We start from the raw sequence: 27,567 nt of genomic DNA, 5'->3' as shown, positions 1-27,567 counted from the left end.
GGGCGGTGAAATGGGAAATGGTTCAGGCTTGTAGGGTCAGCCCCCAATTTACGAGCGGTGGGTCCCGGCAAGTTTGTAGCCCCGCAGATAGCCGGATTGTAACCTATGATTGAGGAGAGTGATGCCGTCATCACAATACCACCCTTCTCATTAGAAGCGCGTGTAGGGTGTATAAAGAAGTTGGATAGTGACATTTTATTGCACAACGCAGAGAGTAGTACGCTTAAGAACTCCATCGCTTTCGTATAAGTAACCCATCCATGGTCCACGGACGTAGGGACTAGCTGGACATTCGGACTTGGTTGGACATTCGAACATCCTGACCAGTTGGATTCTCAGTTCGTGTGTGCGTCGTTATTTACTTCAAGTGATAGCTAGAAATAATTGTTATATTAATAGTATAAACTAATACGGAAAGTTTGTTTCGTTATATCGAGCAGAGACGTGAGTTTTACATTAATTTTTAAAATTTAAATACAAATTATGTGACAAATAATGATTTTATATTGTGAAAATAATAATAATTTTAAAAAGAATATTGTATAGGTTAAATTTGAAAGATATTTATTACAAGTTAAAAAAAACCGTGTCGTGTGATGATTTAAACTAAGCAGACGACTTAAGGTAGCCAGGCGAGATTAACGCCTGGGGATTTCTGGAACAATTCTTTCCTCAAGACGACGAGCCGAGAGCTCCCTTCCAACGGCAGGCTGACGCACCACAGCTCCCCCTACAACTACGCAGACTTTGCTGCCTGGTTCCCCGGACACATCACATCGCCAGCGTCGTCGTCGTCCTCCTCCTCGCCGGAGACCAGCGTCGCCGAGATGTTGGACTACTGCAGCAACGTCGGCAACGACGCGGCTCAGAACGGCTACGGCAGCCACGGGCATCACCACCACTCACACCACAGTCCGGTTGCCGGAGCCGGTGCCGGTTCCGGGTCCGGCGGACCTCCGTCTATGGCGTCTATCTTGAACATGAACCACCAGAGCGGGCTGGAGTCTTCCCGGCAGCAGAGCGCGTTTGTCTTGAGTTCTCCGCCCCTGGCAGCCCTGCACAACCTGACGGAGATGAAGTTCCCCTCGACATCGTCCTCGTTCCTCTCCCAGGACTACTCGCCGGATACCCTCAAGCAGATGCAGGCTGCCATGTCACACGCCTTGTCCACCCCCCATGGCATCAATGACATTCTGAGCAGGCCACACGCGGCCCTCGGTCTCCCCAGACTGAGCACCAGCATGTACCTGGGCCATCAGACCCGGTTCCCCAAGTTGGCCGAGCTGCCGGGTCGGCCACCCATCTACTGGCCAGGTGTCTTACCCCAGCCGTGGCGTCCTCCAGGTGAGTCAAACATTTCCCTTTCATCTTTTCTCGTCTTGCGACCAGCGAGAAAACAGTGGCTGCTATAGTTCTATGATTTCAATATTCTATTCATCAGCTTTTAATGGTAAATGACAGCAAAATAATTTTATACCGCTAACAAATAGTCTTGTATACTTCAAAACAGATTTTTATAGTCTAACCATAAAGATTTATATTATTTTTACAATTTTTAGTGTTATTATCATTATTATTATTATTATTATTATTAGCCTAGGTCTATTTATTATTATTTTTTACTATTATTATTATTATTATTATTATCATTATTATTATTAGGTCCTATTATTATTATTATTAAGCCCTATTATTTTATTATTACCATCATCTTCATTATAATTACTATTATTGATATTATTATCGTTAGTAGTTGTAGTAGTAGAAGTATTATCCATTATCATCACTATCGCCATCATCACCTATTATTCTTATTATTCTTAACGGTTCCCATTGTTATTACTTTATTATTTAAAAAGCAAGATTTAACCCATAAATCAGTAGTTTAAATTAAATAACCAAAAATCTTTTTCCTACTTATCGAGACTGAGATTTCCAAGCCAAATAGTTACATCCGTTTCAAATTGTTAGTTTTTGTGTAAAAGGCCTGTCTGTTTCACATTGTTAGTTTTTGTGTTATATCTGTTTCACATAGTTTTTGTGTTATATCTGTTTCACATAGTTTTTGTGTTATATTTGTTTCACATAGTTTTTGTGTTATATCTGTTTCACATAGTTTTTGTGTTATATTTGTTTCACATAGTTTTTGTGTTATATTTGTTTCACATAGTTTTTGTGTTATATCTGTTTCACATAGTTTTTGTGTTATATTTGTTTCACATAGTTTTTATGTTTTATCTGTTTCACATAGTTTTTGTGTTGTATTTGTTTCACATAGTTTTTTTGTTTTATCTGTTTCACATAGTTTTTGTGTTATATCTGTTTCACATAGCTAGTTTGTATCTGATTATTTTTTGTTATTTTCGAGCCATTATTCCACCAGTGTAGTTTATACACTTTTGATACGTGAAGTATCTGCCTAAATATCTTTATTACTGATTTCATCAATTATTGATCAAACTGTATGATCAAACGAGCGATGAATGTATTAGAGCCACAAAACTAGCGTTTGTCTATAACATGTTTAAAACTTTAAAACATTTCCGTTCGAAACTTAATTATCAAAATAATTAATTGGCAGGTTCGGATAAAAAGTCGACATTCAAAACATAGATCAACACATATACACACAGATTTTAGATCACACATCAACACACACAGATTTTAGATCACACATCAACACACACAGATTTTAGATCACACATCAACACACACAGATTTTAGATCACACATCAACACACACTGATTTTAGATCACACATCAACACACGCAGATTTTAGATCACACATCAACACACACTGATTTTAGATCACACATCAACACACACAGATTTTAGATCACACATCAACACACACAGATTTTAGATCACACATCAACACACACAGATTTTCGATCACACATATCTTATACCAGACATCAACAAACGCATATTTTAAACCAAACTTCAACACACACGCATATTTTAAATCAAACATCAACACACACACAGATTTTAAACCAAATATGAACAGACACAAATGTTTGACCACACATCAAAACACGCACACAGATTTTAAACCAAACATCAACACACAGACACATGTTAGACCACACATCAAAACACACACACACACACACACACTTATTTTAAACCAAACATGAAAACACACAGATTTTAGACTACACATCAACACACACACACAGAGAATAGATCACAGTCCAACACACGAAGTATAAATACCACCCATCTACAACTTAGAATTTACAACATACACCTGGGGATTGTAAGAACGCACGCGTATATTAGAATACATCGATACACAGAGATTTCATAACACATATACAAACTTAGACCTTATGACTTACGACAGATCTAAACACTATTAAAATTATGTCGGCGCATTAAACACACACACTAACACATGCAGAACCATCTTCTATGAATCACACAAACACCTAGAGGATACTTCGGTACTTTTAAAACACAACCTGTTTAACAATTTTCCAACAACGATGTACGTTGATACGTCTATTTCATTAAAATCATTTTCTCAAACACCCTAAACATTACAATAACAATTTATAAATAACCTATTTGTTTACTGTCGTATTAAAGTCTTCATATTTCTGAAATAATATAAGTCTAATACGTTTTTGTTTTCTTTTGTCGGTGTAGGAAAATGTTTATAATCCAGTAAAGATTATTTTTTGTTGTTCTTCTAACACAATCCAAACTTCAAATTACTAGAAGCATTAATCTAAAACTAGAAACAACTTAGCCTAAATATTTATGAAAAAATAAAACAACAGCTTAAGTAATAACAAAATACGAATTCCAATTTTACCAAACATTCGAAATAAAATAAAAATATTTAAAAAATCGGCATTATTTATGTTTATTCTAGTTTTTTGTAGACTATCTGATAATATTAACTGGAATACTTAACAAAAAAAAATAGTCTTTGGTTAACAACCTAGCACACCTAGCGGTATAAAACATAAAATTATGTTCTTAAAATTTTAAACTAAATAGGAATTAAAATAATCTGTCTATTAAAATTATCCGTGAAATCAAATTTTCGAAATATGTTGTTAAAGTTAAAGCTAATAAAGAAGCAATTTTAATTCAGTGTAGGCCTTATAGTCCCAAGGACTGGTGTAAAGTTGTCTAAAAGATCATTAACTAACTATCTGGTGTAAAAGACCATTAACTAACTATCTGGTGTAAAAGATCATTAACTAACTATCTGGTGTAAAAGATCATTAACTAACTCTCTGGTGTAAAAGATCATTAACTAACTCTCTGGTGTAAAAGATCATTAACTAACTATCTGGTGTAAAAGATCATTACCGTGTTGTGGGGGTGGTGTAACGTTCCCCTGGGGCCCGGGGCAGGGCTGTACTGGTCAAGATGTCAGCGGGGTGCCTCTAAGTGACGTTAAGTGAGCGGTCAGTTCCTGGCCCCGTACAGAGCCCACAGTTGTAGCTGTTGACGTCACGAGATCCGTTCACGCTGGGCCCTATCAATATCTAGACAATAATTGTACCAGCCCATAGGTTATAAACATTTTCCTATCGATATCTAGACAATAATTGTAACAGCCCATAGGTTTTACAGTTTCCTATCAATATCTAGACAATACTTGTACCAGCCCATAGGTTTTAAAGTTTCATATAAATGCGTCTACAATAATAAACAACAACTTAAAGCTTATACACTCTTATCCCTATCAATATCTAGACAATAATTGTAACAGCCCATAGGTTTTACACCGTTTCCTATCAATATCTAGACAATACTTGTACCAGCCCATAGGTTTTAAAGTTTCATATAAATGCGTCTACAATAATAAACAACAACTTAAAGCTTATACACTCTTATCCCTATCAATATCTAGACAATAATTGTAACAGCCCATAGGTTTTACACCGTTTCCTATCAATATCTAGACAATACTTGTACCAGCCCATAGGTTTTAAAGTTTCATATAAATGCGTCTACAATAATAAACAACAACTTAAAGCTTATACACTCTTATCCCTATCAATATCTAGACAATAATTGTAACAGCCCATAGGTTTTACACCGTTTCCTATCAATATCTAGACAATACTTGTACCAGCCCATAGGTTTTAAAGTTTCATATACATGCGTCTACAATAATAAACAACAACTTAAAGCTTATACACTCTTATCCCTATCAATATCTAGACAATAATTGTACCAGCCCATAGGTTTTACACCGTTTCCTATCAATATCTAGACAATACTTGTACCAGCCCATAGGTTTTAAAGTTTCATATAAATGCGTCTACAATAATAAACAACAACTTAAAGCTTATACACTCTTATCCCTATCAATATCTAGACAATAATTGTACCAGCCCATAGGTTTTACAGTTTCAAATAAATATCTCTACAATAATAAGCTCTAACCTAAAGGCTATACACTATTATGCCTATCAATATCTAGACAATAATTATACCAACATGCACTCTTATCCCTATCAATGTCTAGACAATAATTATACCAGCAAATAGGTTATAAACACTTACCTAAAAATATCAATACAACATTATTCCAACATATAGCATATACACTCTTATCCGTATCAATATCTAGACAATAATTGTAACTGCCAATAGGTTATACATATTTCCCCAAAAATATATATACCATATTATACCATCATATAGTATAATTATACACTCTTATCCCTATCAACATAGAGGCAATATTATGGCAACCTACCCAACCCAACAGAGGCGTAGCGATGGGGCGGGGGGGGGGGGGGCAGGGGGGCGCCAAAATGGGTTGTAAAAACAAATTAAAATGTCAATTTAGCTGTATTTTTGCAGTTTGAGGGGGGGGGGGTGCAAATCGAAAAGTTGAGGGGGGTGCAAATCGAAAAGTTGAGGGGGGGGGGGGGTGAAAATCAAAAAGTTGAGGGGGGTGCAAATTGAAAATTTTTGCTCCCTAGGGGGGGCGCCAAATTGAAAGTTTGTCCCCGGGCGCCGGGAAGGGTCGCTACGCCTCTGCAACCCAAACTATCTCAGCGATATGTAGGTCTATGTTGCAGAAAAATAAATTTCCAACCGCAGCTAGAATTTTAAGCTCGCTGTCAATCATCTTAGGACCAATGTCTCACACATAACATTGTGGTGTGTACACTCGCTTGCCAATACTTAATTAATTACATATTTTTGCTGTTTATTTAAAACGTGAGCAAAAATGGGATTAATTAAATAAAACACTAATTGTTAGCTGCAACTATTTTCTTTATCACCGGCGGTAAGATAAAGTTTAAAAAAAAAAATAGATGTTTCAATTAATACAGTGAAAAATCTAAAACAAAAATAAAAACAAACTATGTACACTTATCCTAATTAATTTTATGTTAATTATTAATTATTTTTTAAAATAAAAAACGTTTGCACCACTGACTGCGGGTTGTACCACTGACGTCACATTTAACGGTTGCACCACTGACGTCACATTTAACGGTTGCACCACTGACGTCACATTTAACGGTTGCACCACTGACATCAGTTTTAACGGTTAATAATCCTACCACAGTAGGGTACATCTAGGTACGGTGGGAGAGCACTGCTGTTCAACAAGACATATCAACAAACAAGGGTTTCAACGCGTTGATCAACTCTAAAATACACATGTTCATCAACACGGTGATATACATTGATAAAAAAATATGACGTCTTTCAACGCTTTGATATAATTTTTTTTTACACTTTAATATAAAAATTATCGTCGTTTCGTACACAATTTTTCAACACGTCAACCTATAATTTATCAACACATTAGTATAGAATTATCAACACGTTTAACTACACTTAACAACATGTGTACCAACACATTGATGCTTTTATCAACACACTGACGTTTATATATATATATATATATATATATATATATATATATATATATATATATATATATATATATATATATATATATATATATCGATAAATCTTCCAATACACTATACACGCACCTATCTTGTAATGTTGACTATGTCACATGCTATTCTTCTTTTTCCTTCCGAACTCAGTAGAATTCTCTAACAGTGCTTAAATATCCGACCAGCCATCCCATAATTCTAAGCAGTCGTCTTAGTACTCAACAGTTCAAATACATGCAGTCTGCAGTACAACCAACAAACATGTACAAACTAAATTACAGAACATGTAATAGATCGACATAATATATTTAAAATTATGAAAGCAAAATTTACACAAAATTAGATAAAGCCTGAGCAAAAGTAAGAGAAAATGAAAATTTAAAACCCAACTAAGATAAAAACATCCTTCAAAAATGTGATATTATTTAACTGCTGAAAGCAGAATTCACATTTTAAAACATGCCAGATAATGAGTCACAATGCCATGCAATAATTAACGTAAAATTACTTTATTTTTAAAGGTTACCATTCGTTTCATAAGTACAGAACTAAAACCCATCACAAAAAACCAAAGAAAATTTATCGACAGAAAACATTCGATACAAATTAAAATTAGCACCCAACCAACCACTGCTTGTTACCTGCAGTTTAATTAATTATCTAATTAGGTGCGCACAGAAAACATGCAGACAAAGAAGCATCGCGTTAATTAAAATCGTGTTAAGCTTTAATTACTTCTCCCCCCCCCCCCCCTTTCCCCATATCACTCTACAAACTGTACAATCAAACCAGCCGAAACAAAGTCGATGATGACTACAAATAAAAACATTCGCTCCGTTTGATTCCGCCGATAAGCCTGCAATCAGCAACACTCTTCTCTAGGTTAGTTCATTTCAAACACTCATCATCGGCACGTGCATTCGATTCAATAGGCCAGGCCAATATATCCTTTAGGGTTTTATTGATCATCAATAGGGGCGGGCGGGTAGGTGGGGGTGAGCATAAATAATACAGCCTGTGTGTACCATTTCAGAGGTTTTACAGCTAAATGGAAGGGGAAGGAATCCATTTGCATGCCACGTAAAAGGGAAACTACTGTATAGAAAAGAAGAGAGATGGCCAATATCTCGAGAAATATTCGGCAAATTTAGTTTAAATACCCCAATCAAAGCGTGGGCTTGCTTGCTTGCTCATTTCCGGAAGTTTAATGAAAACTCATAACGAGGCAAGCTAGCTGCTAATTTGATTTCGTGTTGAATAGTCGGGGATTGTCCGCAACATAGTGGTTTTTTTCTTTCGTTTTTTTTTTGTGTGGTTCTGGTTTTTAAAAAACCGTAAGAACATTGCCAGAACTGATTGGTGGGTTGCGGGTTGTTCTATAGAAAGTAACAACCCGGGATGATCGTTGCAACAACAACCGTCTCCTCCGGTCTTCCCATTCATGTGGACGTGCCTTCTTTCTGCGGGTATTGATTCTGACACAAAACTCCATGAGAATATTAGCAATAAAGTTTTTTTACCTATAGAAGATGGGACAGCCTGAATTGCGGGTTGAAAGGTTGCTGTATGCGAATACGATGTGACAACAATTGTGTACAAAGATGTATTTTATTGAAATAATTCTCTTTAAAAAACTGAACACATTTTATAGATATGGAGATTAAATATTTTTTTTAGATAAAGAATCAAACTAGTAAAATTGGGGTAAAAACCTTTAGAATAAGTACTCAGTCCGTTTTCCGTGCAAAGTTATCGTTCTTGATGCTCCAAAATATTAAAGGGCTCTAGAGTATTGTCACAACATTGTGTGTTATTGTTTTTTTTTAATTGTATCGTTGTTACGCTTAGGGATAAAGTTAGGATCAGGGATAGGGTTAGTATTAAGGTAGTGTTAGGGTTGGTACCAGAGTTAAGGTTAGGGAAGCAATACCTTAATATAAATAATATCGAAATCGTTCAACGATTGAAAAAAAAACCTTAATGTTTTTTCTTTAAATGATGCTTTAATACACAAGACTCACCGTGAAACAAGATGGCATTAGTTTTCAATTAAATTAACTCAATTAATGTTGCAATGTCGTGGAGCTATAAAATTAATTGCGCGTCTTTTGTCGAGTAATGATAGAAATGCTTTAAGGTTTATAAAAAAACAAGAGACGCTGAAGGAAATATAAATAAACAAACGCCGTTTTGATACACAGAATAGCATAAACATCTTCTAGTTGTAATGTGGGGAGGGGTGTGATGGGGATAACAGATGAAACATTTCCTGATGGCTTTTCCGGAGGACATAAAACATTCGTCTGGGCCAGATTTTCGTGTTGGGGTCTTCAGACTTGCAACGGCATCTGGTGGTAGGGAATTAACGGAATGTTCGCTAGGTGGCAGTATTGCGGGAGATAGAGGGTTAATATGTAGGCGGTAGGCAGCAATCTTACGAGAGAAAGGGTTAATATGTAGAGGTAATCTTACGGGGGATAGGGGGTTAATAATGTAGGAGGCAATCCTTTGGAAAATAGGGGTTAATATGTTGGAGGCAACACTAGAATAGAAATGGGTTCAATATGTAGGAAGCAATCGTGCGAGAGAAGGAGGCGAGGGGTTAATATGAAGGAAGAACTCTTGCAGAGGATTAAAGTGTAGATGTAAGCCAACAGGATGGATGGGGTTAAAATATAGAGTACAGTCCAACTGTAGAGGGTTAACGGTCTTAGGATTTAGGATTTAGTGACGTATAAGTATGAATTAGAGAAGTGTGGGGATGTATTAGAGAAGTGTGAGTATGTATTAGTGATGTGTGGGTATGTATTAGTGATGTGTGGGTATGTATTAGTGATGTGTGGGTATGTATTAGTGATGTGTGTATTAGTGATGTGTGGGGATGTATTAGTGATGTGTGAGTATGTATTAGTGATGTGTGGGTATATATTAGAGAAGTGTGGGTATGCATGAGTGATGTGTGGATATATATTAGAGAAGATGGGTATGTATTAGTGATGTGTGGGTATGTATTTGTGTATATGGTGATGTATTAGTAACGTGGTGAGATTTATTGAGGTAGATAGAGAGATAATCTAAAGATGTGCGAGAGATAGAAAATCAATAAGCACATGATAGATTTTCACAGAATAGACTGACAGTCAACAGATTAACAAGGAACATCTGGAGATGGATAGATTATTGTAGAGCAGATTAACTAGGGAGCAGATTAGCCGAGGTTATTATAGGATAGATTAGCCAGGAATTGCGTGTGGGGAAATCGTTAAATGTGTAGCAGACTAACCAACCGGATTAAAAAAAGATGAGGAAAATGTTATTATAAAACAGTTTAGCGAAAATCGGATTAATGTGGAGATTATTGACTGGATTTTAAAAGAAAAAATATAGTAGACTAACATAGGATATAGAATTTTTAAAAATATAAAATAGCGCATTTAAGGGTATAATCTGAAAAAACAAAAACGAGTATTGGAACATTTTTCCGACTTTGGATTTGAAAAAAAAAAACAATAGACCAACATAAACATAGCAATATGTTTACAAAATAGCGCCATTTAAGGGGATTACCCGGAAATACAAAAAACCAGGATTGGAAGATTTCTCCGACTTGTTTTTCCCATCAAACTACTGTCGGTAGTGACGTATTTTTAATGAACCAGTCCTCTCTTGTCCCCATTGAGAGCCAAGTATCTGTAAGTATTTCAAGCCTGATGGTCATACAGTCTGGGGGGTGACGGAGAATCACTTAGCCCCAGCAATTGAGAACCGGCTTCCCTAATTTGTTGATGGTTTCCTAATGGCCGCCAGGAGAGGGCGGCCCGCGTAGGGGGTCGGGCTGCATTTACCGGCGACAAACAACCCCCAAGGCGATCTTTACACAGCGGCGTGACGAGGGGGGTCGCGACCCCGCGGTCTGCTGGTCCCATCTCGGCGTAGGCGAGGTGGGTCTTGATGGGGATCATGTGTGGGGATAGGAAAACCAGAGGCGGGTCTAATGGAGGCCCGGTGGTGGGGGACTTCAAGGAGATGATGAGTTCTACAGCAGGGGCCACCGTTGTCGCTCAAGGGAGGTGGGGAGCCAAGGGAGGACCAGGGGAGTATCAGGGGAGGCGGGGAGGATCCGCTGCTCAGAGGTCCCCAGCGATCGGTGTCTGGCGAAATGCTAACGACCGTCTAACATGTTGGGATAGTTGGTGACCCCCAGTGGTAGTATTTACCACAGCGACTTGGGAATCAAAAGGCGGACATGTTTCCCACACACAACACGTGTTGCGGTCTGGGTTGGTGTGTGTGGGGGGGGGGGGGATGAAAAGATGTAAGTGTCAGATTGAATGTTAAACGTTACACCATTTTCAGTGATTTTACATGCTCTATTTTCTGTTTATTTATTTTTTTGATTGAAGAGTTCGTTGCAAGCAAAATAAATACAAACGTTTTTGTGTCGTTTAAGTAAAGATGCAGACAATTGTTATTTTATAATTATTTTATTTACTTTTTTTACACTTTAGTACAAAAAAATATAATCATCCAAAATCGAAAGCTAGAAACCGTTTGTTAATTAAAAATTATCAAGCTACTTTATAAAAAAAAATTAAAAAGTAGACATTGTGCTTGCTATGTTGGAACTAACATTTCATTAAATGTTCGGACCGAAGCTTAATTAGGTGACGTCACGCCGGTCTAGCACGGTCCCCTGCTGGTCTGTCATACTTGACGCACCAGGCGAGTGTTGAAGCGTGATGGACGGTCGTGTCCAGCACCTCACTGGACTCTTGTGTCAGTGGGTTGTGACGGTGACGTCATGGTCAGTGGACTGACCGCCCATGATGACAACACCATCAGTCACACAAACGTCCTCTGTTCCCTGACTTTCGGGGAGTTCAGTTTTCATCTTAAAGATCTGTTTTTCTGTTTAATTCACCTAATCTTTTCATGTTTAAAAAAAGTAAATAATTTTACCCGTCTAAATGGAAATTGTTCTAATAGTAAAGGTATTAAAATACTTTCTTCCATAGTGTCATGTTGCCTTTGCAACTAATAACAAGTCCCTTCGGGTGGAGAACGACTACATAATTTTATTAAAAAAAAACAACTAAATCCAAAATCAGTCGAAAAAGATATCTTTTAGCATAACACAATTAATATTTGCAATACATTAACATTTAAAAATAATTCGGTTAAAATTAGTTCAAACAATACTACGATAAACACATTAAAATATAATCGTAAAAACATCTTTCATCACATAGATCGTTGAAACACCGTGTAAATAGCCTCATTTGACAATGAAACGCCTTGTAAATAGCCTTATTTGACGTGTAAATAGCAACATTTGGCATGTAACAATGACGCGAGTGTAGACAAAAAACACTGGCAACAGACCTTCATATTTATTTTTTTTCTCTTTTATCATCAAGTTCATTTATACTCATCAATATTGTAAGATGATCTTCATTTATTTTTGTTTGTTTTGTTATAATAAGGTCCATTGACACTCACCAATAATGTAACACGATCCTTATTTATTTATGTTTTATAATGAGGTTCATTAATACTCATCGACTCCGTAACAAGATGCCAATGAATGTACTTAACAGTGTGTATCACGTGCATGTACTCACCAACTGCTTATCTCCCAGCAGGCTCGTGTCAGCGGTACGGGTCACAGTCGGCAACGGTCGTGGTGGACAAGGACGGCAAGAAGAAACACACCAGGCCCACCTTCTCCGGTCAGCAGATCTTCGCCCTCGAGAAAACATTCGAGCAGACAAAATATCTGGCCGGGCCCGAACGTGCCAGATTGGCATACGCTCTCGGGATGTCAGAGTCACAGGTCAAGGTAGGTCGTAAACTGGTTGTAGGATTGGTTGGGGGTTGGTTGGGGGTTGGTTGTGGGTTGGTTTGGTTGTAGGGTTGGTTGTGGGATGTTGTGGGTTGGTTGTTGGTTGGCTAGATACAAAGTTGGGTGTAGGGTTGGTTGTGGAGTGGTTGTGGGTTGGTTGTGGGTTGTTGTGGATTGTCGTTTGTTGGCTGCTAGATACAAAGTTGGGTGTAGGGTTGGTTGTGGGTGGGTGGGTGTTGGGTTGGTTGTGGGTTGTTCTGGGTTGTCTTGGGTTAGTTGTGGTTGTTCTAGGTTGGTTGTGGGTTGGCTAACAACAAGATTCTGGTTTAAGGTTGGCTGTGTGTTGATCAGCCTCCCGATTACAGGGTTTGTGTATCTAAGTGTTGAGAAGCAAAGGGTTCTGAAAATACTGGCATACACTTAAGTTGTCATCTCTTAAATATAGGAAACAATAAAGGAAACAAACATTAGGCTATATTAGGTCCAATGAAGAAGTTTATAATCTAAATAGAGATGTATAGTTTCATCAATGTTATATATATATATACATACATACATATATATATATATATATATATAAATATATATATATATATATATATATATATATATATATATATATATATATATATATATATATATATATATATATATATGTATCTATATCTATATATATATATATATATATATATATATATATATATATATATATATATATATATATATATCGATAAATATTCTTGAATATATAATTATGCATGTATATGAAAATGTGTACAAAGGAGATATCAACCTAGACATATTCTATTCGGTATTTTACTTCATTATTCTATATTATTATCATAAAGTCTATTCATTTGAATATATTTTATAATATATATTGTTTAATGTAATTACTAAGCGTATGTTTCTACCTCTCTTACATATATAATTATAACGAAAAATGAACATATTAATAACCTGAACACATCTGCCGATGTTAACTAAAGATGTAAAAATGTGCATAATAATTAGTTTTAGCCGCTGGATTAAACGAAATTAATAACGTGGCTAAATAGCGGCAAAAAGATGCGGGCTATTTTACTCTGTGAGTCACTTAGTTACTGCCCCTGTATTGCCTCGCGCGGTTGATTAAAGGGAAGCCATCTTTCTCTATCCTTCATTAGCCCTTGTCTTTTCCTTGTGGTTATTCTAATAACCGGCATGATAGAGTTGACTCGAAAAATTAAAGTTAATTTCAATAAAAATTGTTATCGCCCACTATATGCAGCTCTAGGTAAATTATACACCGTGTGGATTAGATCTAATTGGTTTCTAAAATTAGCGACACCATGCAGGCTTTATCTTTGAAATAATTGATGAAGTCACGGAGGTTGCCAGAGTAGATAGAAAAATTGCCGGTAACATCACGTGATGGGGGTCACACTCCACAGAATTCATGGTGGTCATCTTCACGCATCACCACCTCACATATGGCGGTCCCACATTAAAGTTCATGAAAACTCAGTTTCACTCAGTATTTTTAATTCTGCTTGCAGTCATTTATAAGTTATAAAGATGGTTTCATGGTAATATTCTGAAATTATTATCTTTTAAACTTTAAAATCAAACTTAAGCAACCGAAATTTAAAAAAAAAAAATAAATAAACCAAGTTCCGTGAGCAAGGAAGAAACCTTTAAAAACCCGATTTACAAAGTTTACGGTATTTATTTTAGACAAAAAGCTTGTTTCTTTTTAATGTCTCACTGATAAAACTTTGAGTTAGGACGAGGACACTGCAGTAGATGCTGCGTTAGTTGATTTATTTTCCTGAAAACGAATACTTTAAATTAATCTAAATTAAATTAAGTCGTTCTGTTTGATCAAGCTTAGGGATTAATTTAAGACTACATTTAAGCCGTTGTTTATTAAAGCAAACCCTCATCCCCACAAACCCGCACACTATTTCCTTTACGTTGATATTTAACCAACAATCTACCCATGTTATTTCCTTCAATGTAACATGACTACGCTGTTTAATACGAACGCAAAGTACTTTAAGCCTGTATAGAGACTTGCCATGGTCTATGTACTTTAAGCCTGTATCAACACTTGCCATTGTCTGGCCACAGTACTTTAAGCCTGTATCAAGACTTGCCATTGTCTAGGTACTTTTAGCCTGTATCAAGACTTGCCATTGTCTAGGTACTTTTAGCCTGTATCAAGACTTGCCATTGTCTAGGTACTTTTAGCCTGAATCAAGACTTGCCATAGTCTAAGTACTTTAAGCCTGTATCAAGACTTGCCATTGTCTAGGTACTTTTAGCCTGTATCAAGACTTGCCATTGTCTAGGTACTTTAAGCCTGTATCAAGACTTGCCATTGGCTAGGTACTTTAAGCCTGTATCAAGACTTGCCATTGTCCGGTCAATGTCCGCCCATATGTTTATTTCCGTGTTTGACAGCTCGGACATTTTCATAACCTTCAGCTGCCGAGACCTTCAGTACGGGGGGGGGGGGGTGTCAGAAAAACCCATGGGGGTGGGAAGGGGTGTGGTAGGTATGGTGTAAAGTAATTGGAGCTGGGTCTAGCTCAATGTCGTTCGACATTTTTCCCCCTTAGTTTTGTGAAAAGAAAAGTCGTCAAAATGTCGGAGATCTGTGCTCGCCATTCTACGACAAATCCGTTGGTAAATGACACATGCATCAGATCAGGCTGATGAACAGGCTGGCGCTGGCGTCCGTGTTCGCTCTCTCAGTTCCAGACCTCTCGGCAGACGATTCCAGACCTCTCGGCAGACGACTCCGTGTTCACGGCGGACACGAGTGACTGGTGTTTATTTTTCCGCGGATGTTGAATGGCGCGTACAAAGAGGGAGGCTATTTTTCTTGCACAATAGGAGCGGAGGGGAGGGGGAGGAGAGGCTGGCATTATTAGGAGGTGCCGAGTCAATCGCTTCTCAATGGATGCCAGCCCTGTGCGAGCCGGGGCCGAGGGTAATGTTTGATCAAGTCAAACGAGAAGGGAATTTATATTTTCCTCATTAAATGCCGGTGTTTGGTTGTGGGTAGGTTCTCGTTGCCTTTAGGTTCAAGAGAGAGCGAGCTGGGAATTGGGGGAGGGGGGAGGGGGTCGGAGTCAGAAATCACAGGCTCAGTTTTTTGTTTGTTGAGTTCTGGGAAACCCCGTTGTAGAAGCTTTCACTGACGAGTTATGAGCGAGATTTGTCGAGAAATTGCGAGACTCGGCGACACACAAAGAGAAATCAAATGGATGCTAGAATCCATGTGTTCAGTTGGTCGTCTGCTAGGTCCAATAGACAACTACAATAGTTACGGTCTAGATGAAATTCTCTAAGAAAATAATCAACAAAGCAACCAAAAACCCAACTCTACAGCGTCCACTCATTCAGTCTAACAGACATAATGTTAGGTCTGACCGGACGTTTTCGCTTCACTTTATCCCGACAACAAAAAAAAAAAACTTCAAATAATTGTGTGTGGCTGCTCTAAAAAAATGTCTGATGTATCTTTGTGCTGCTAAATATAATCAATGTACACTACGTTGTGTACGCATACCACTAACATGTACTCTAAAAAGAGGGAAACTCAATCTGTTTTATGTATTCTAATACACACGGTACTTTAACACACATAGTACCCTAAAAACGGGTACTCAGACAAAGTTCTTTGAGATAGTACTCTAACAAAAAAACTGACTATTGAAGTACCATAACAAAAGTATTATTTTAACTAGCTAACATGCAGTAAACAGCAGTCTAGCAAACATAGTACTCTGACAAATTAAATATAGTATTCTAAAATTATTGTATCTCAAAAAAAATAATAAAACAACCAGCTAGTATTTTATTTCACGTCATACGTTGCCATATTATGTTTTAGACTACCTATCCTGTAAGACCTTAAACAAAATGTTAACTGACGTTAGCCGATAAAACAGCCTTGACCTCGTATACAGACACATCCTGTTAAGAACGATGTTGCTAATTTGCAACAAAAAGTAGGTCAGTTCATGACTAGAGTCTCACTATAACATTGCTCAAACCAAAGCTGGAGCATGTAGTTGGACAAAGTTTACGTGTCTATTAATTAAATGATTTTACTTCGTTAATGTGAGTTGTCTTAACTAATTAGTTTGTAGTTGGGACACGGTAGGTATTCATTTGTAATTTAAAGAGGATTTCCTGTTGCATAATAAATGTAGCAGATATCAAAATGTAGTAAAATTCTGGAATAAAGATTCACTGACCACTAGCCTTTGATAAAAAATTAAAATTTTTGGTAGCCTGACGTAGACAATAATTTTTTTTAAAATGAGATAAAACTGTATGAGTAAGATATCACAACAGCCGCTGCCTTGTAGTTTGTTCCTAAATTGACAAAGGCTGTGGAAGAAAATACAAAATGAAAACTGAAGACTGAAATCCCAGTAGACGGTTTATATGGCGCATAAAAAGTTGACACGTAATACTTAGTTTTATTGGAGGTAATCCCGTCTAACATTACTATAAGAACGAAGAATTTTTTTTTTAAAAAGATATCAATATATAATTTTAGACTGCTTTAAACTCGTCTGTTAATGTGCACCTACGTTTCTGATTCCTTCACTTGCAACTAAATTAGCCGGTGGGAGAATTAACGTTCAAACAGTTTTTGTAAAGACGATCAATTTGACACGTGCACATTGGCTGCTCATATCTAATGTCACTTATTCTCTACAGCTTGACGCTTTGTGACCAACATTGTGCACTCTATACGTCGCCTCTTCATTATCAGATAACTCCATTGTTCATTATCTGTTCGTTATGTAAAAACGAATGGCGTGGGCGTCGCATCTGTTGTCACGTGTGTTGCAGTGTTTGAGCACATTTTGGTGTCATTGAGTTGACTCAGCATCGACGAGTACCTGGCGTTGCAGTGTTTGAGCACATTTTGGTGTCATTGAGTTGACTCAGCATCGACGAGTACCCTTGTTATTTTGTTAGAAGCATCCCCAGTTAATCTATTTATATACTCGGTTATGTTTTCACGTGAACTCTACTGCGTTTGTTCGGAGGACGAACAGAAGTCACGACAGAGCAGCAAAGTCAACAGTGACTTTATTTTTTATGACTTTATCGCTACTCGATTCCTTATTAGGATCAGGGCTTGGGTTTGTATCAGGGCTTCGGTCTAGGTTAGTGTTAGGGTATCGATACTGAAAAAACAATATCGATTGCTTCCGGTCGACGTTTTAGGAAGATCAAAAACGTTAACTTCTGCTTTAACGCTTGATGTATGCGGTTAAGCTCTATGCATAGTTTAGTCCCACGTATACGTGAGCTCTTAACTCACGCTTAATGAGCTCACTGATCTCGAGCTGGTATTCATTAAAACATCGTCATGCCTGACTGCACCACTGCACGACCAAACGACACGCTCGCCTGTTGCCTGCAGGACAGGACGTACTCACCTAGGACCCGTATACACCGCGTGTTGGCGCTGGTCGGAGGGGGGGGGGAGGTAGGGGTGAATTATGGCTGGGGGTTTTAATAATATTCATAATTATCCTCAACATCATCCAGTTTATACAGAGTTAGTACCAACGTTCGCATACATGTCAAACTACTGACATCTGCCGACAACTCATACATACACACATACATACATACGTGTGATGTAGTATGTGTAGAAATTTAATCCTGCTCCTTACAGCGATCATACGCATACTTTTTCCCTATAAACCTAAATGCTACGGTTTATTAAGACGACCTAAACGATTTTACAAAACTACAACAGCAGATCATGGTGTTATATAATAAATTTCATGTTATAAGATAAATAATGTAGTATAGCTAGTATACAGTGAAAAATTTTTTACAGTCCTTGCGATACACGTAAACGTCATGTGACCTACGATGAACTCTATCACGTGGTTGTAGCTAAAAAGTGCTCGCCCTTTAGCTTCGTCACTCAAAATACAACGTCATCGCTCTCCTTCAGGGTGACGTCACACAATTAAGTAACAGTGAATGACGTTCACTTCAATGCGTCACAGAACGATGCCTACTCCCTCCCCCCCCCCCCTCCAACCTCCAATCACATTGTCATATATAATAGTAGATACCTCTTTTCTCTCATCGTATATATGACGGACCCTAATCCCGCAAGTCAAAAAGAATACATAAATATCTAAAGGCCTCACATCTTTAAGGTAAATCCCCTATTTTCTTAGTATGTATTAAAAATATACAGCAATTAATAACTTAAACGTTTTAAAATTTAGAAAATAAATAAATACAAAAGTTGAAGAACTTCAAAGGGATTTAACTCTCGGATATACCCGGTCAACTGGGGGGGGGGGGGGGTGATTGATTTGGACATAACTCTGGCTTTTCTCTTTAGTGCCTTAAGCTTTTCGCGGCTCAATTTTACACCCTAGCTTTAATGGCACAGCTTTAAAACTGTCATTTTATGTTAATGTTTCTAAGGGCTGAAACTAATTTGCATAGGCGAATCCAACTGTGCACGTGCGCCGATTTTTTCCCCCCACCAATCCGCGCGCTTTATCGCCCGGGACGTGACAATATAAGCACGTGCGTGAGAGCGAGCGTGAACAGATTTAGGGCGGGCGAAGAAGGGCGGAAGCGTCTCACCCGTCATGCGCAGTCGCTCACTCATTAAATATGTCGGTAGCGTGACGACTCCCATCATGCTTTGCACTAAAATAAAACGCTGTTTTTGGACACGGGCTCTTGTTTTCCTCACTCGGCAATCTCCGGAACAATACGCTAGTTTCAGTTAACGGGCTCTCTGGCGAGGGCTGACCCCCGGGGAAAATGGCGACATCTCTCTATTCTTGCCGCGTGTAACCCAGTCTTTATAGAGCGTTGATACTAATTTCATTTTCTTGTTGATGGGGTACCGCGCCAAACGAGGCTCCAGCCTCATAAGGTCGTTTTTAACCCGGGATGCGTGTCGTAAATTAGCGCGTGTTTCCCGCCTGATTAAACCACACCTCCACACCCGTGACGTCACCGCGTGTCCACGGACTGACTAGCTGTCTGCGTGTTCCCGTGCTGACTGCTCACCCGGGGATTTACAGTCACAGCTGAAAGTGAAAACTTACTCACGCATGAACGCGCGTTTTCACCCCAAGTGAGTGACCCGGTGTTTCCGGTAATGACGTAACTAAAAGTCACGTGTCTCCTGGGGAGAATTAGCCGTGAGTAAACCCTGTTCGATGCGTGTGAAGCCGGCATTGATCCGGCAAAACTTTTTTTTTCTCGTGACAAGGACAAAATGGCATTTTCTGAAAATAAACGGCATTTCGGCCGAGTCGTTAAGGAAAGGAAAAATAAACCCCCAGCTCCATCAATTAGAAATACCTCGGGATTTCAAAGTACTTGATCCATCACTACATTAAACGTGAGCCTTAAGAACTATGCTGTTTCAAACTGTTTCAAACTGCTTCGATGTTAAAAATAAAAAATTAAAAAAAAAAAACAAAAAAAAAACAAATTAAAAAAAAACATGTATAGTGACTAAATTTAGTACTAATTCGAAGCCATTTTTAATACTATCGCTACCCTAGCCCTAACCTTAATCTTAATACAGACGACTATCAATAACGGTAGAAAATACATTCAGTTTGTACTCTATTGGTCTACTATGACGTATTGAACTATTCATGCCTCACCCAGGGTGGTCTTTTATCTACCTCATGCGCACCGTGCGATATGGTGCTGGTGCGGAAATTCAGCGCAGATTCTCGGATAAAATTAAAAAACGGGAAAATGTGTTTTACTTGTGTATGAATGAACAGAGTGATGAATATTTGTACCACGTGGTATGTTCACATCTGAAGAAGAGTTTGTTTTTCTAGTACTTTCGGTCGCGACGAAATGACCAGATTCTGCACAAGGTATCCTGCGTCATTTCGGCACAGCTTAAAGCAAACAGATCTTGGGGTCGCGATAGTAGGTTGGTGATGTGTTCTCCAGCACAGAGGGCTACGTCGGGGACAGGAAAGGGGGGGAGGTAGACGTTGGGAGGGGGTGTAGACTGTCTTAAGGGGGGGGGGGGGGGTTGAGGGATAGGATTAAAATAAAAGTCTATAACTCAACTTTTGACGCGAGATTTGTCAATTTGCGAGTGATTCAAAGATGATCCGAAAGATGAAAAGATTGGTATATGAACTGACATCTGAAAAGGGTGAAAAGATTGGTATATGAAGTGACAATCGGTTTTCTGCCAGTATCATCTGTCGAATATGAATAGATTATCTGATGGATTATGTAAATCAATAGATAGATTATAAAGTATATTTACACCATATGTACAGCAATAGTCAGAAATGATAATATATCTATATTTAAAAATTAAAAATGAATCCTTTCTCAAAATTTTACTTTCTATAAAGATGATTTTAATTATCAACATTTGATTTAACATTTAATGCTTATAAAAAACAAAGTTTTTTAAATTTATACTTAAAGGTCCTAACTCAAATTTCTGTATCCTGTTTCTGGTGAATATAAGAAAATAAACAATATGTCAATCTCATTGTTGATCTTAATTATCATCACGCGTTAAACACCATATCTCGCCCCCCCCCCCCCCCCCCCACCCACGGGGTGGTAAATCGTTACCATGCTAATGTTAGATAAACATAAAAGTTAATTACCGGAGAGAAGGCACGCGTCCGTCCTCTCATTTAAAACAAAGACGTTTGGATTAAGTTTATCTCTTCATATCAAAGTTAAAATGTTGATACTAATCTCATAGCAATGGTAAAATGTTGATAATAATTCCATATCTATGGTATAATGTTGATACTAACCAAATTTCAATGGTAAAATGTTGATAATAATCTCATATCAATATTCAAATGTTGATACTAATCTCATTTCTATGGTAAAATGTTGAATTATATATCATCATATCAATGATAAAGTGTTAATGTATATATCATCATATCAATGATAAACTAAGCTCGATGAGGTTTAACTCACTTAAAAGCTAAACTAGAACTGTTGATTTTTATTCCCCCCCCCCCTCCCCCCCCCCCCCAACCCCAGCCCCCAATAGACACACATGGATTAGAGCGGTAACAAAAGAAACGATTATTCCCGATCTAAAGTCACGAGAGACCGCGTCGTTTTGTGCTGGGATTCTGTGGTTGAGAGCTGTCAGCTCCTGCAGCTGTCACAGCTCCGGATCAACAATTTATGATGGCCCGGTCGTTATATACCATCCTACCATCCGCTTTATACCATCCCTGCCAGCATACGCCACAATGTGTATACCGAACAAAAAAAAAAACAACAATGCAGTTTAAAAAATTAATTGCACATCAGGCGGGATTAAGAGTCAATGCTACCCGTTAGGGCTTAATCTTCAGCGCTGATGCCTCGACTTAATCCTTAGCGCCGATGTGCGATTTAATCCTCAACTCCGATGTGCGATTTAATCCTCAACGCCCATGTGCGATTTAATCCGTATCGCAAAAGAGTGAATGTATAATTTGCTGCCGCTTCAAAACAAAACAAATAAAACGCAAGGCAGAAAAAGTAATGACTCCTGCAATTAAAAAAAGAAAAGTTTTCTCTCCAGCATTGAAAAATTCGCTGGAGTGGAAGGGTGGGGGGAGGGGAAGGGTGAGGGGTACGTCTGCGAGCCGCTAACTGGATTCAACATATGGCGATAAACCTACAACACTCTCAAACTTTTTTTGTTTAATATTTTTTTCGGTAAAATTTTACGCTCGTAATTTTTTAAAATGTTTAATCGTTTTTCATTCAATGTTCGCGTTTCCCCGCTTCCCCCACCCCCCACGCTGTGATAGATTAGGGTTGAATGTTTCAGCCCATTTTCACTAATAAAAGCGGTTTTCTGTGTTTACGTCATGGGTGAGAGACCGACGGACCACCCCGGGGCCGGCGGCAAGCGGCAATTGAAAGGTTCGCTTGTCGGCAGGGCATAGGCGCTCTTTGATAGCCGAGATGTGCCTGTGCCAGCCACGATAGCATACAAAGAAAATATCAGACAGCAAACTTAGTTTCTGCTAAATGCATTATGGGATATAAAATGGCCGCACGGTGGTTGACTTTGGGTCTATTCATTTTCTTTTTTTACTGTAAAATAAAAATACCGGTCGATTTTTTGTGCACAGATATTATTTATGTGTATGTTATTATGAATGTTATTTAAATGTAAATATACAGGAAATGTTAAGTATTGGGTAAATAAGAGCTGTAGGAATTTTTAAATCGATATTTTGTTTTTATTCGTGTATCAGTAAGGACAAGTGGAAATAGCACCAGCTATGTTAGATGATTACCCCCCTCCCCCCGGATCATTCTTGTTGGCAAGGATGAAAAACGTACTTTTGTTAGTTTCGCCCTCTGAGTGGCAGCTTCGGTTAATTAATAAAAATAAAACCAATTGATGCTGAAAAACAATTTACAAATATAATGTTTTAATACTATGTTATAAAATGTTCAAATTATTCAGAATACTTTACAATATCTTTTTGCCTTTAAGGCTTCGTTTCTATTTATTTAAATCACTTAGAAATTTAAATACGGAAAGCTTCACTTTAGAAATAAAATCTTTCATTCGCTCTCCCATTGGTCAGGAGTTGAATTTATGTACCCCCCCCCCCCCCCTTCCCCGCACACACTTTTTATTCACAATTTCCCCGTAATAAGGAAACTAAAAAAAAATTCAATTTCTTTTGTTTAGATACTAAAATTACTGAGAAGGTGAAATAAATCCAACCTTTAGAAACGTTTTACAAAAAAACCACACGATCACATTTTATAAATATGACAACACATTACACAGTCTAAAACGAGACTCTACTTTATCTGCTCAGTGTTTTAGGCACGAACGAGAAAAGACGATATGTTAAAAAACCGTTAGCTTATATGAAGCCCGTGTGAGCAGCTAGTATGAAAGTCCTTGACTCGAGTGAGTACGATTGAGATGAGATTCGGGCAACTAAACCCAATTCACCACGGATACCCCGGATCTCAACAAAACCGAGCGGTTAATTATCCCTATCACGTGACATGATTGCCTGTCATATTCGTGACCCCCCCCCCCCCCCCTTTAATTACAGGCCGCCATCTTTACCTCGCCGCGATTTACACAAATGTTTATTTAAATTGGGCCGCGCGAGAACAACGTCATCGCAACGAGATTTTAACGAGGCACTTTGAAATGCAGACGAGAGGGCTAAAAATGGCGGATGAGCGCGCAATAAACTGGTTCTTATTGCAGTCGTGGTAATCACCGAACCAATCAGGCTCACGATTATAAATATTTCACTTAGGTTATATCCATAATGATGATTACCAAGATGTTAATGAAGCGAATTAAATGGATTCGATTACTCTCATGAAGATTAATTAAGTGCGTGAGTGTTGTATGGACGGGGAAGATTTTGTCTTGTTGCTAACTTACAGAACAACTACAATACTAGGCGTGTAAATAGTACTTATTGTATAAATGTATAGTTGTTACTTTGGATTATAATATAACAAAAGTGTTTGTTTTGAAAATGTAATAAATAACAAATAATAGAAACCAAGATATATATATATATATATATATATATAAATATATATATATATATATATATATATATATATATATATATATATATATATATAACTCTTTAATTTGAAAAACACTTGGTTTTCAAATGTTTTTATTGTTTTCTTTTATCACAATGTAACCTTAGGATAATTTAAAAATTAAGGATAAGGATGATTGTAACGTATCATTTATTGTTAGGCTAGAATAACTTTAGAACCTTATGATTGTGTGATTGTATGTTAACCCGATTGTAAAGATGTTTTGGATACATTGTTTAATGTGAAGTTTGAGATATTGTTATGTGAAAATTTTGGTAAACACAACATATAACGTGGTTATGTGCTGGGTTTATTTTTTCACAATACTACATGGGAGAAAGTTAACCAAAACGATAAAAACTTCAATCTAACGTAAACTATTATAACAATTTATTATTTCATAGTTGACACTGGCGACGATATTAGAGATGTATATTACGATAGTAACAGTGTAATCTAGACATGATAATAACTATTGACAAAACGATAATTTTTAACAACACAATTAACGATACGCGTAACTGTGATTATCTAATTCTGATACTAACGATAAATCTAATCATAATACTCAAGATACAATTATTGATAATGTAAACGATATATATATTAGAAAAATATGTTGAAACGATAATGTAACAATGCAATTCGAAACAAAAACAAAATAACAATATTATTTTTTCATCGCAGGTCTGGTTTCAAAATCGCCGCACAAAATGGCGGAAGAAGCACGCGGCAGAGATGGCGACGGCCAAGAAAAAACAAGAACAGGCAGAAGACATGGAGGGCAACTCCGAACCGGAAGACGAAAATGGCGACCACGTCTTGAAAGGGGACTGTAACTTCCTGGACGGTGTGGATTTGTAGAGCCCTTCCAGTTTGGCCAATTAGCTGATAATTTGTAACGGGAACTTTAAAACTTGATTAATGAACCTTTGTCCAGTATGTTGGGTGGAGACTTAGTCAGGTGTGAGCCAGAAGATGAGTGCCATTCGCTGGACAACGGCGACACAACCCAGGAATCGTCTGCTTCAGTTCGGGTTATTGAACCACGTGATTGATTCAGGAACTAAAAACAATTTCACAGACTCCTTCAATATTGTTGATGTGTCTGGCGATGTTTCTGTCGACGACAGGTGATCGTTATCTACACACACATCGTTGACGATGTAGCTCGGCTGCTTCAGACTTCGAATTCCTGCTGTTTCGGACTCCGAACTCTTTCACTGTCACACCCAGATGACACGGGAAAAAAATCGCTCCTGGAAGAGAAATCGAATCTTGTGACTGAACCAAGTATCGATATTTTGAAATGCAACTCAGCGACTTGATAATTTCATTCAACGTGTTCTACACACCAGCATTTCAAATATTGCGAGAAAATAATCGAATCTGTTTCACACGGCAATCGCCATTAATGGACAGTAAACTCGACGCATAAATTATGATAAATACTCCAATATCGCAATCATGTTTCATTGATACTAAAATACAGTATCGATACTCTGTACTCATGATGATAAAGTTGCCGGTAATCGATTTCTTCATGCAGTAATAATTAAACTCTCAGCTCCAATGTGTTTTAGACAAAGATGCTGATGATATTCTTTAATAATCAAGTGTGCAATTAATGAGAGACTGAGGAAATACCTTCGTTTTTTAATTGACATGACATTAAATTCACACATATGTAATCATTTACATTTCTGCAAGCGAGTTTTTATTTTTTCAGCGCAAATGTTATTTTTAAAATAGTGACTTGATTGTAGAAATAACTTTATGGATTAACTATACAGTTTTAATTGATTAGTTAACAATTTCATGATAGCTTAATATTTGCCAACATTACATATTGTTTTTAAATTAATGATTGTGAGTTGAGAAATATGGGCTTTGATGGTGTGTGTTTATATGCACGCATGTGTATGTGCTTGTTCGTGTGTCTTTGTGTATATATGTGTGTGTGCGTGTGTGTGTTTATGTGTACGCGTGTGTATGTGCTTGCTCGTGTGTGTGTGTATTTGTGTGTGTGCGTAAATGTGTGTATGTTAATGTGCATGTGTGTGTATGTGCTTGCTTGTGTGTGTGTATTTGTGTGTGGGCGTAAATGTGTGTATGTTAATGTGCATGTGTGTGTATGTGCTTGCTTGTGTGTGTGTATTTGTGTGTGTGCGAGCGACTGCTAGCGTGTCCAAAACATGAGCCCATGCTGACGTCATATTATTGACGTCCCTCTGTACAAAAGGCCACGGACACACACATTTATTTTATTTTAATCGGAGCCCTTTTGTCGGCGCTAGTCCTACCCCCATGTAACTGGTCCCTGTGAACAAAGCGGCTTGATTTCCCAATGCGCCCGACGCAGGCGACCTTCTCCTGCAAGTCTATTGACTTAAGCTTGCTCGCCTCTCACTAATCATACAACCCTCGCGATCCTCGATAACACCAGACAAGTCCCGTGCTCCCCCCACCCCTAAAGCGGGGCGTCGCTAGGCCACGGCTCCATCCCTACAGCCCGTCTCTAGGAAGCTTATCTGCTGGTATCCCCGTGGTATCCCCTCGGTAAACCTATGGTATCCCCAACCTAACAGTCGCAACTTTCATAATCAACAACTCCCGACGACGAGAATTTTCCTCCCCAACTTGCGATCAAAACACGACAAGGGCCTCGCGTTCTATTTTTTAATAAAGTCCCCTACTGTCAGGACTAGTTTGAACGCTGTATCTCTGAACTTTGACCTGGGTTCGTACAATTGCCGAAAACGTCGAGATATCCAGCGCTTGTCGGATTGCAACTTTATGGTTTCTCATTTTATGATAAAGTGTTATTTATGCCTTAACGCGCGGGCCATCCACACACCCATTTGAGCCACCCCCGGGATTTATAGCCGATCTAGCCGGATCATCATTCGCTCTCCCATTTCGGAGTGAACTTTAATCCGCGCTTGGATTAATCATCGTTTATATCTTTAATCCATTCTCCTTACTTCCTCTTCCCAGATGTGTTAAATATTTTTTTTATATTTTGTAAATAATGATACTTCGACGAATGTTTTGATTTTCAACTGTTCTAAGATTATATTTCATATGTAGAGGCTGCAAACATGTAGACATTTAAACATGTCATGAGAAAGTGTGTAAGTTATTCAGAAATTTGAATACATCGTCAAATATTTCATGATACTTCGTGTTTCTTTGTGTATATT

The 27,567-nt window shown here is 37.9% G+C and overlaps 1 protein-coding gene across 2 annotated transcripts; it reads left to right on the top strand.

Moving 5' to 3' along the window:
• The first annotated feature begins 114 nt into the window (after positions 1-114).
• Positions 115-27,542, top strand: LOC131943354 (homeobox protein Nkx-6.2-like). 2 transcript variants are annotated; one of them, XM_059303431.1, is made up of 3 exons: positions 115-1,344; positions 12,543-12,739; positions 25,052-27,542. In XM_059303431.1, exons 1-3 carry the CDS (start codon positions 828-830, stop codon positions 25,226-25,228), a joined length of 891 nt encoding a protein of 296 aa, XP_059159414.1. In that variant the 5' UTR covers positions 115-827; the 3' UTR covers positions 25,229-27,542. The 2 variants fall into 2 exon arrangements, with proteins under 2 accessions (XP_059159414.1, XP_059159412.1); XM_059303429.1 differs by having other exon boundaries at positions 12,540-12,739.
• The last annotated feature ends 25 nt before the right edge of the window (positions 27,543-27,567 follow it).

The sequence above is a fragment of the Physella acuta genome, unplaced genomic scaffold, assembly GCF_028476545.2.
Source record: "Physella acuta isolate Inbredline_101_S28 unplaced genomic scaffold, ASM2847654v3 ptg000453l, whole genome shotgun sequence".
Taxonomy (NCBI): domain Eukaryota; kingdom Metazoa; phylum Mollusca; class Gastropoda; family Physidae; genus Physella; species Physella acuta.
Note: the sequence above shows the minus strand (reverse complement) of the source record. Positions and strands in the feature narration are given on the sequence as shown.

What these genes read in the sequence shown, in the direction of transcription:
- LOC131943354 (XM_059303429.1), top strand. Translation starts at nt 828, where the DNA reads ATGTTGGACTACTGCAGCAACGTCGGCAACGACGCGGCTCAGAACGGC. An exon ending in CCAGCCGTGGCGTCCTCCAG is followed by an intron (nt 1,345 to 12,539) that starts GTGAGTCAAACA and finishes CTTATCTCCCAG; the next exon opens with CAGGCTCGTGTCAGCGGTAC. An exon ending in TGTCAGAGTCACAGGTCAAG is followed by an intron (nt 12,740 to 25,051) that starts GTAGGTCGTAAA and finishes TTTTCATCGCAG; the next exon opens with GTCTGGTTTCAAAATCGCCG.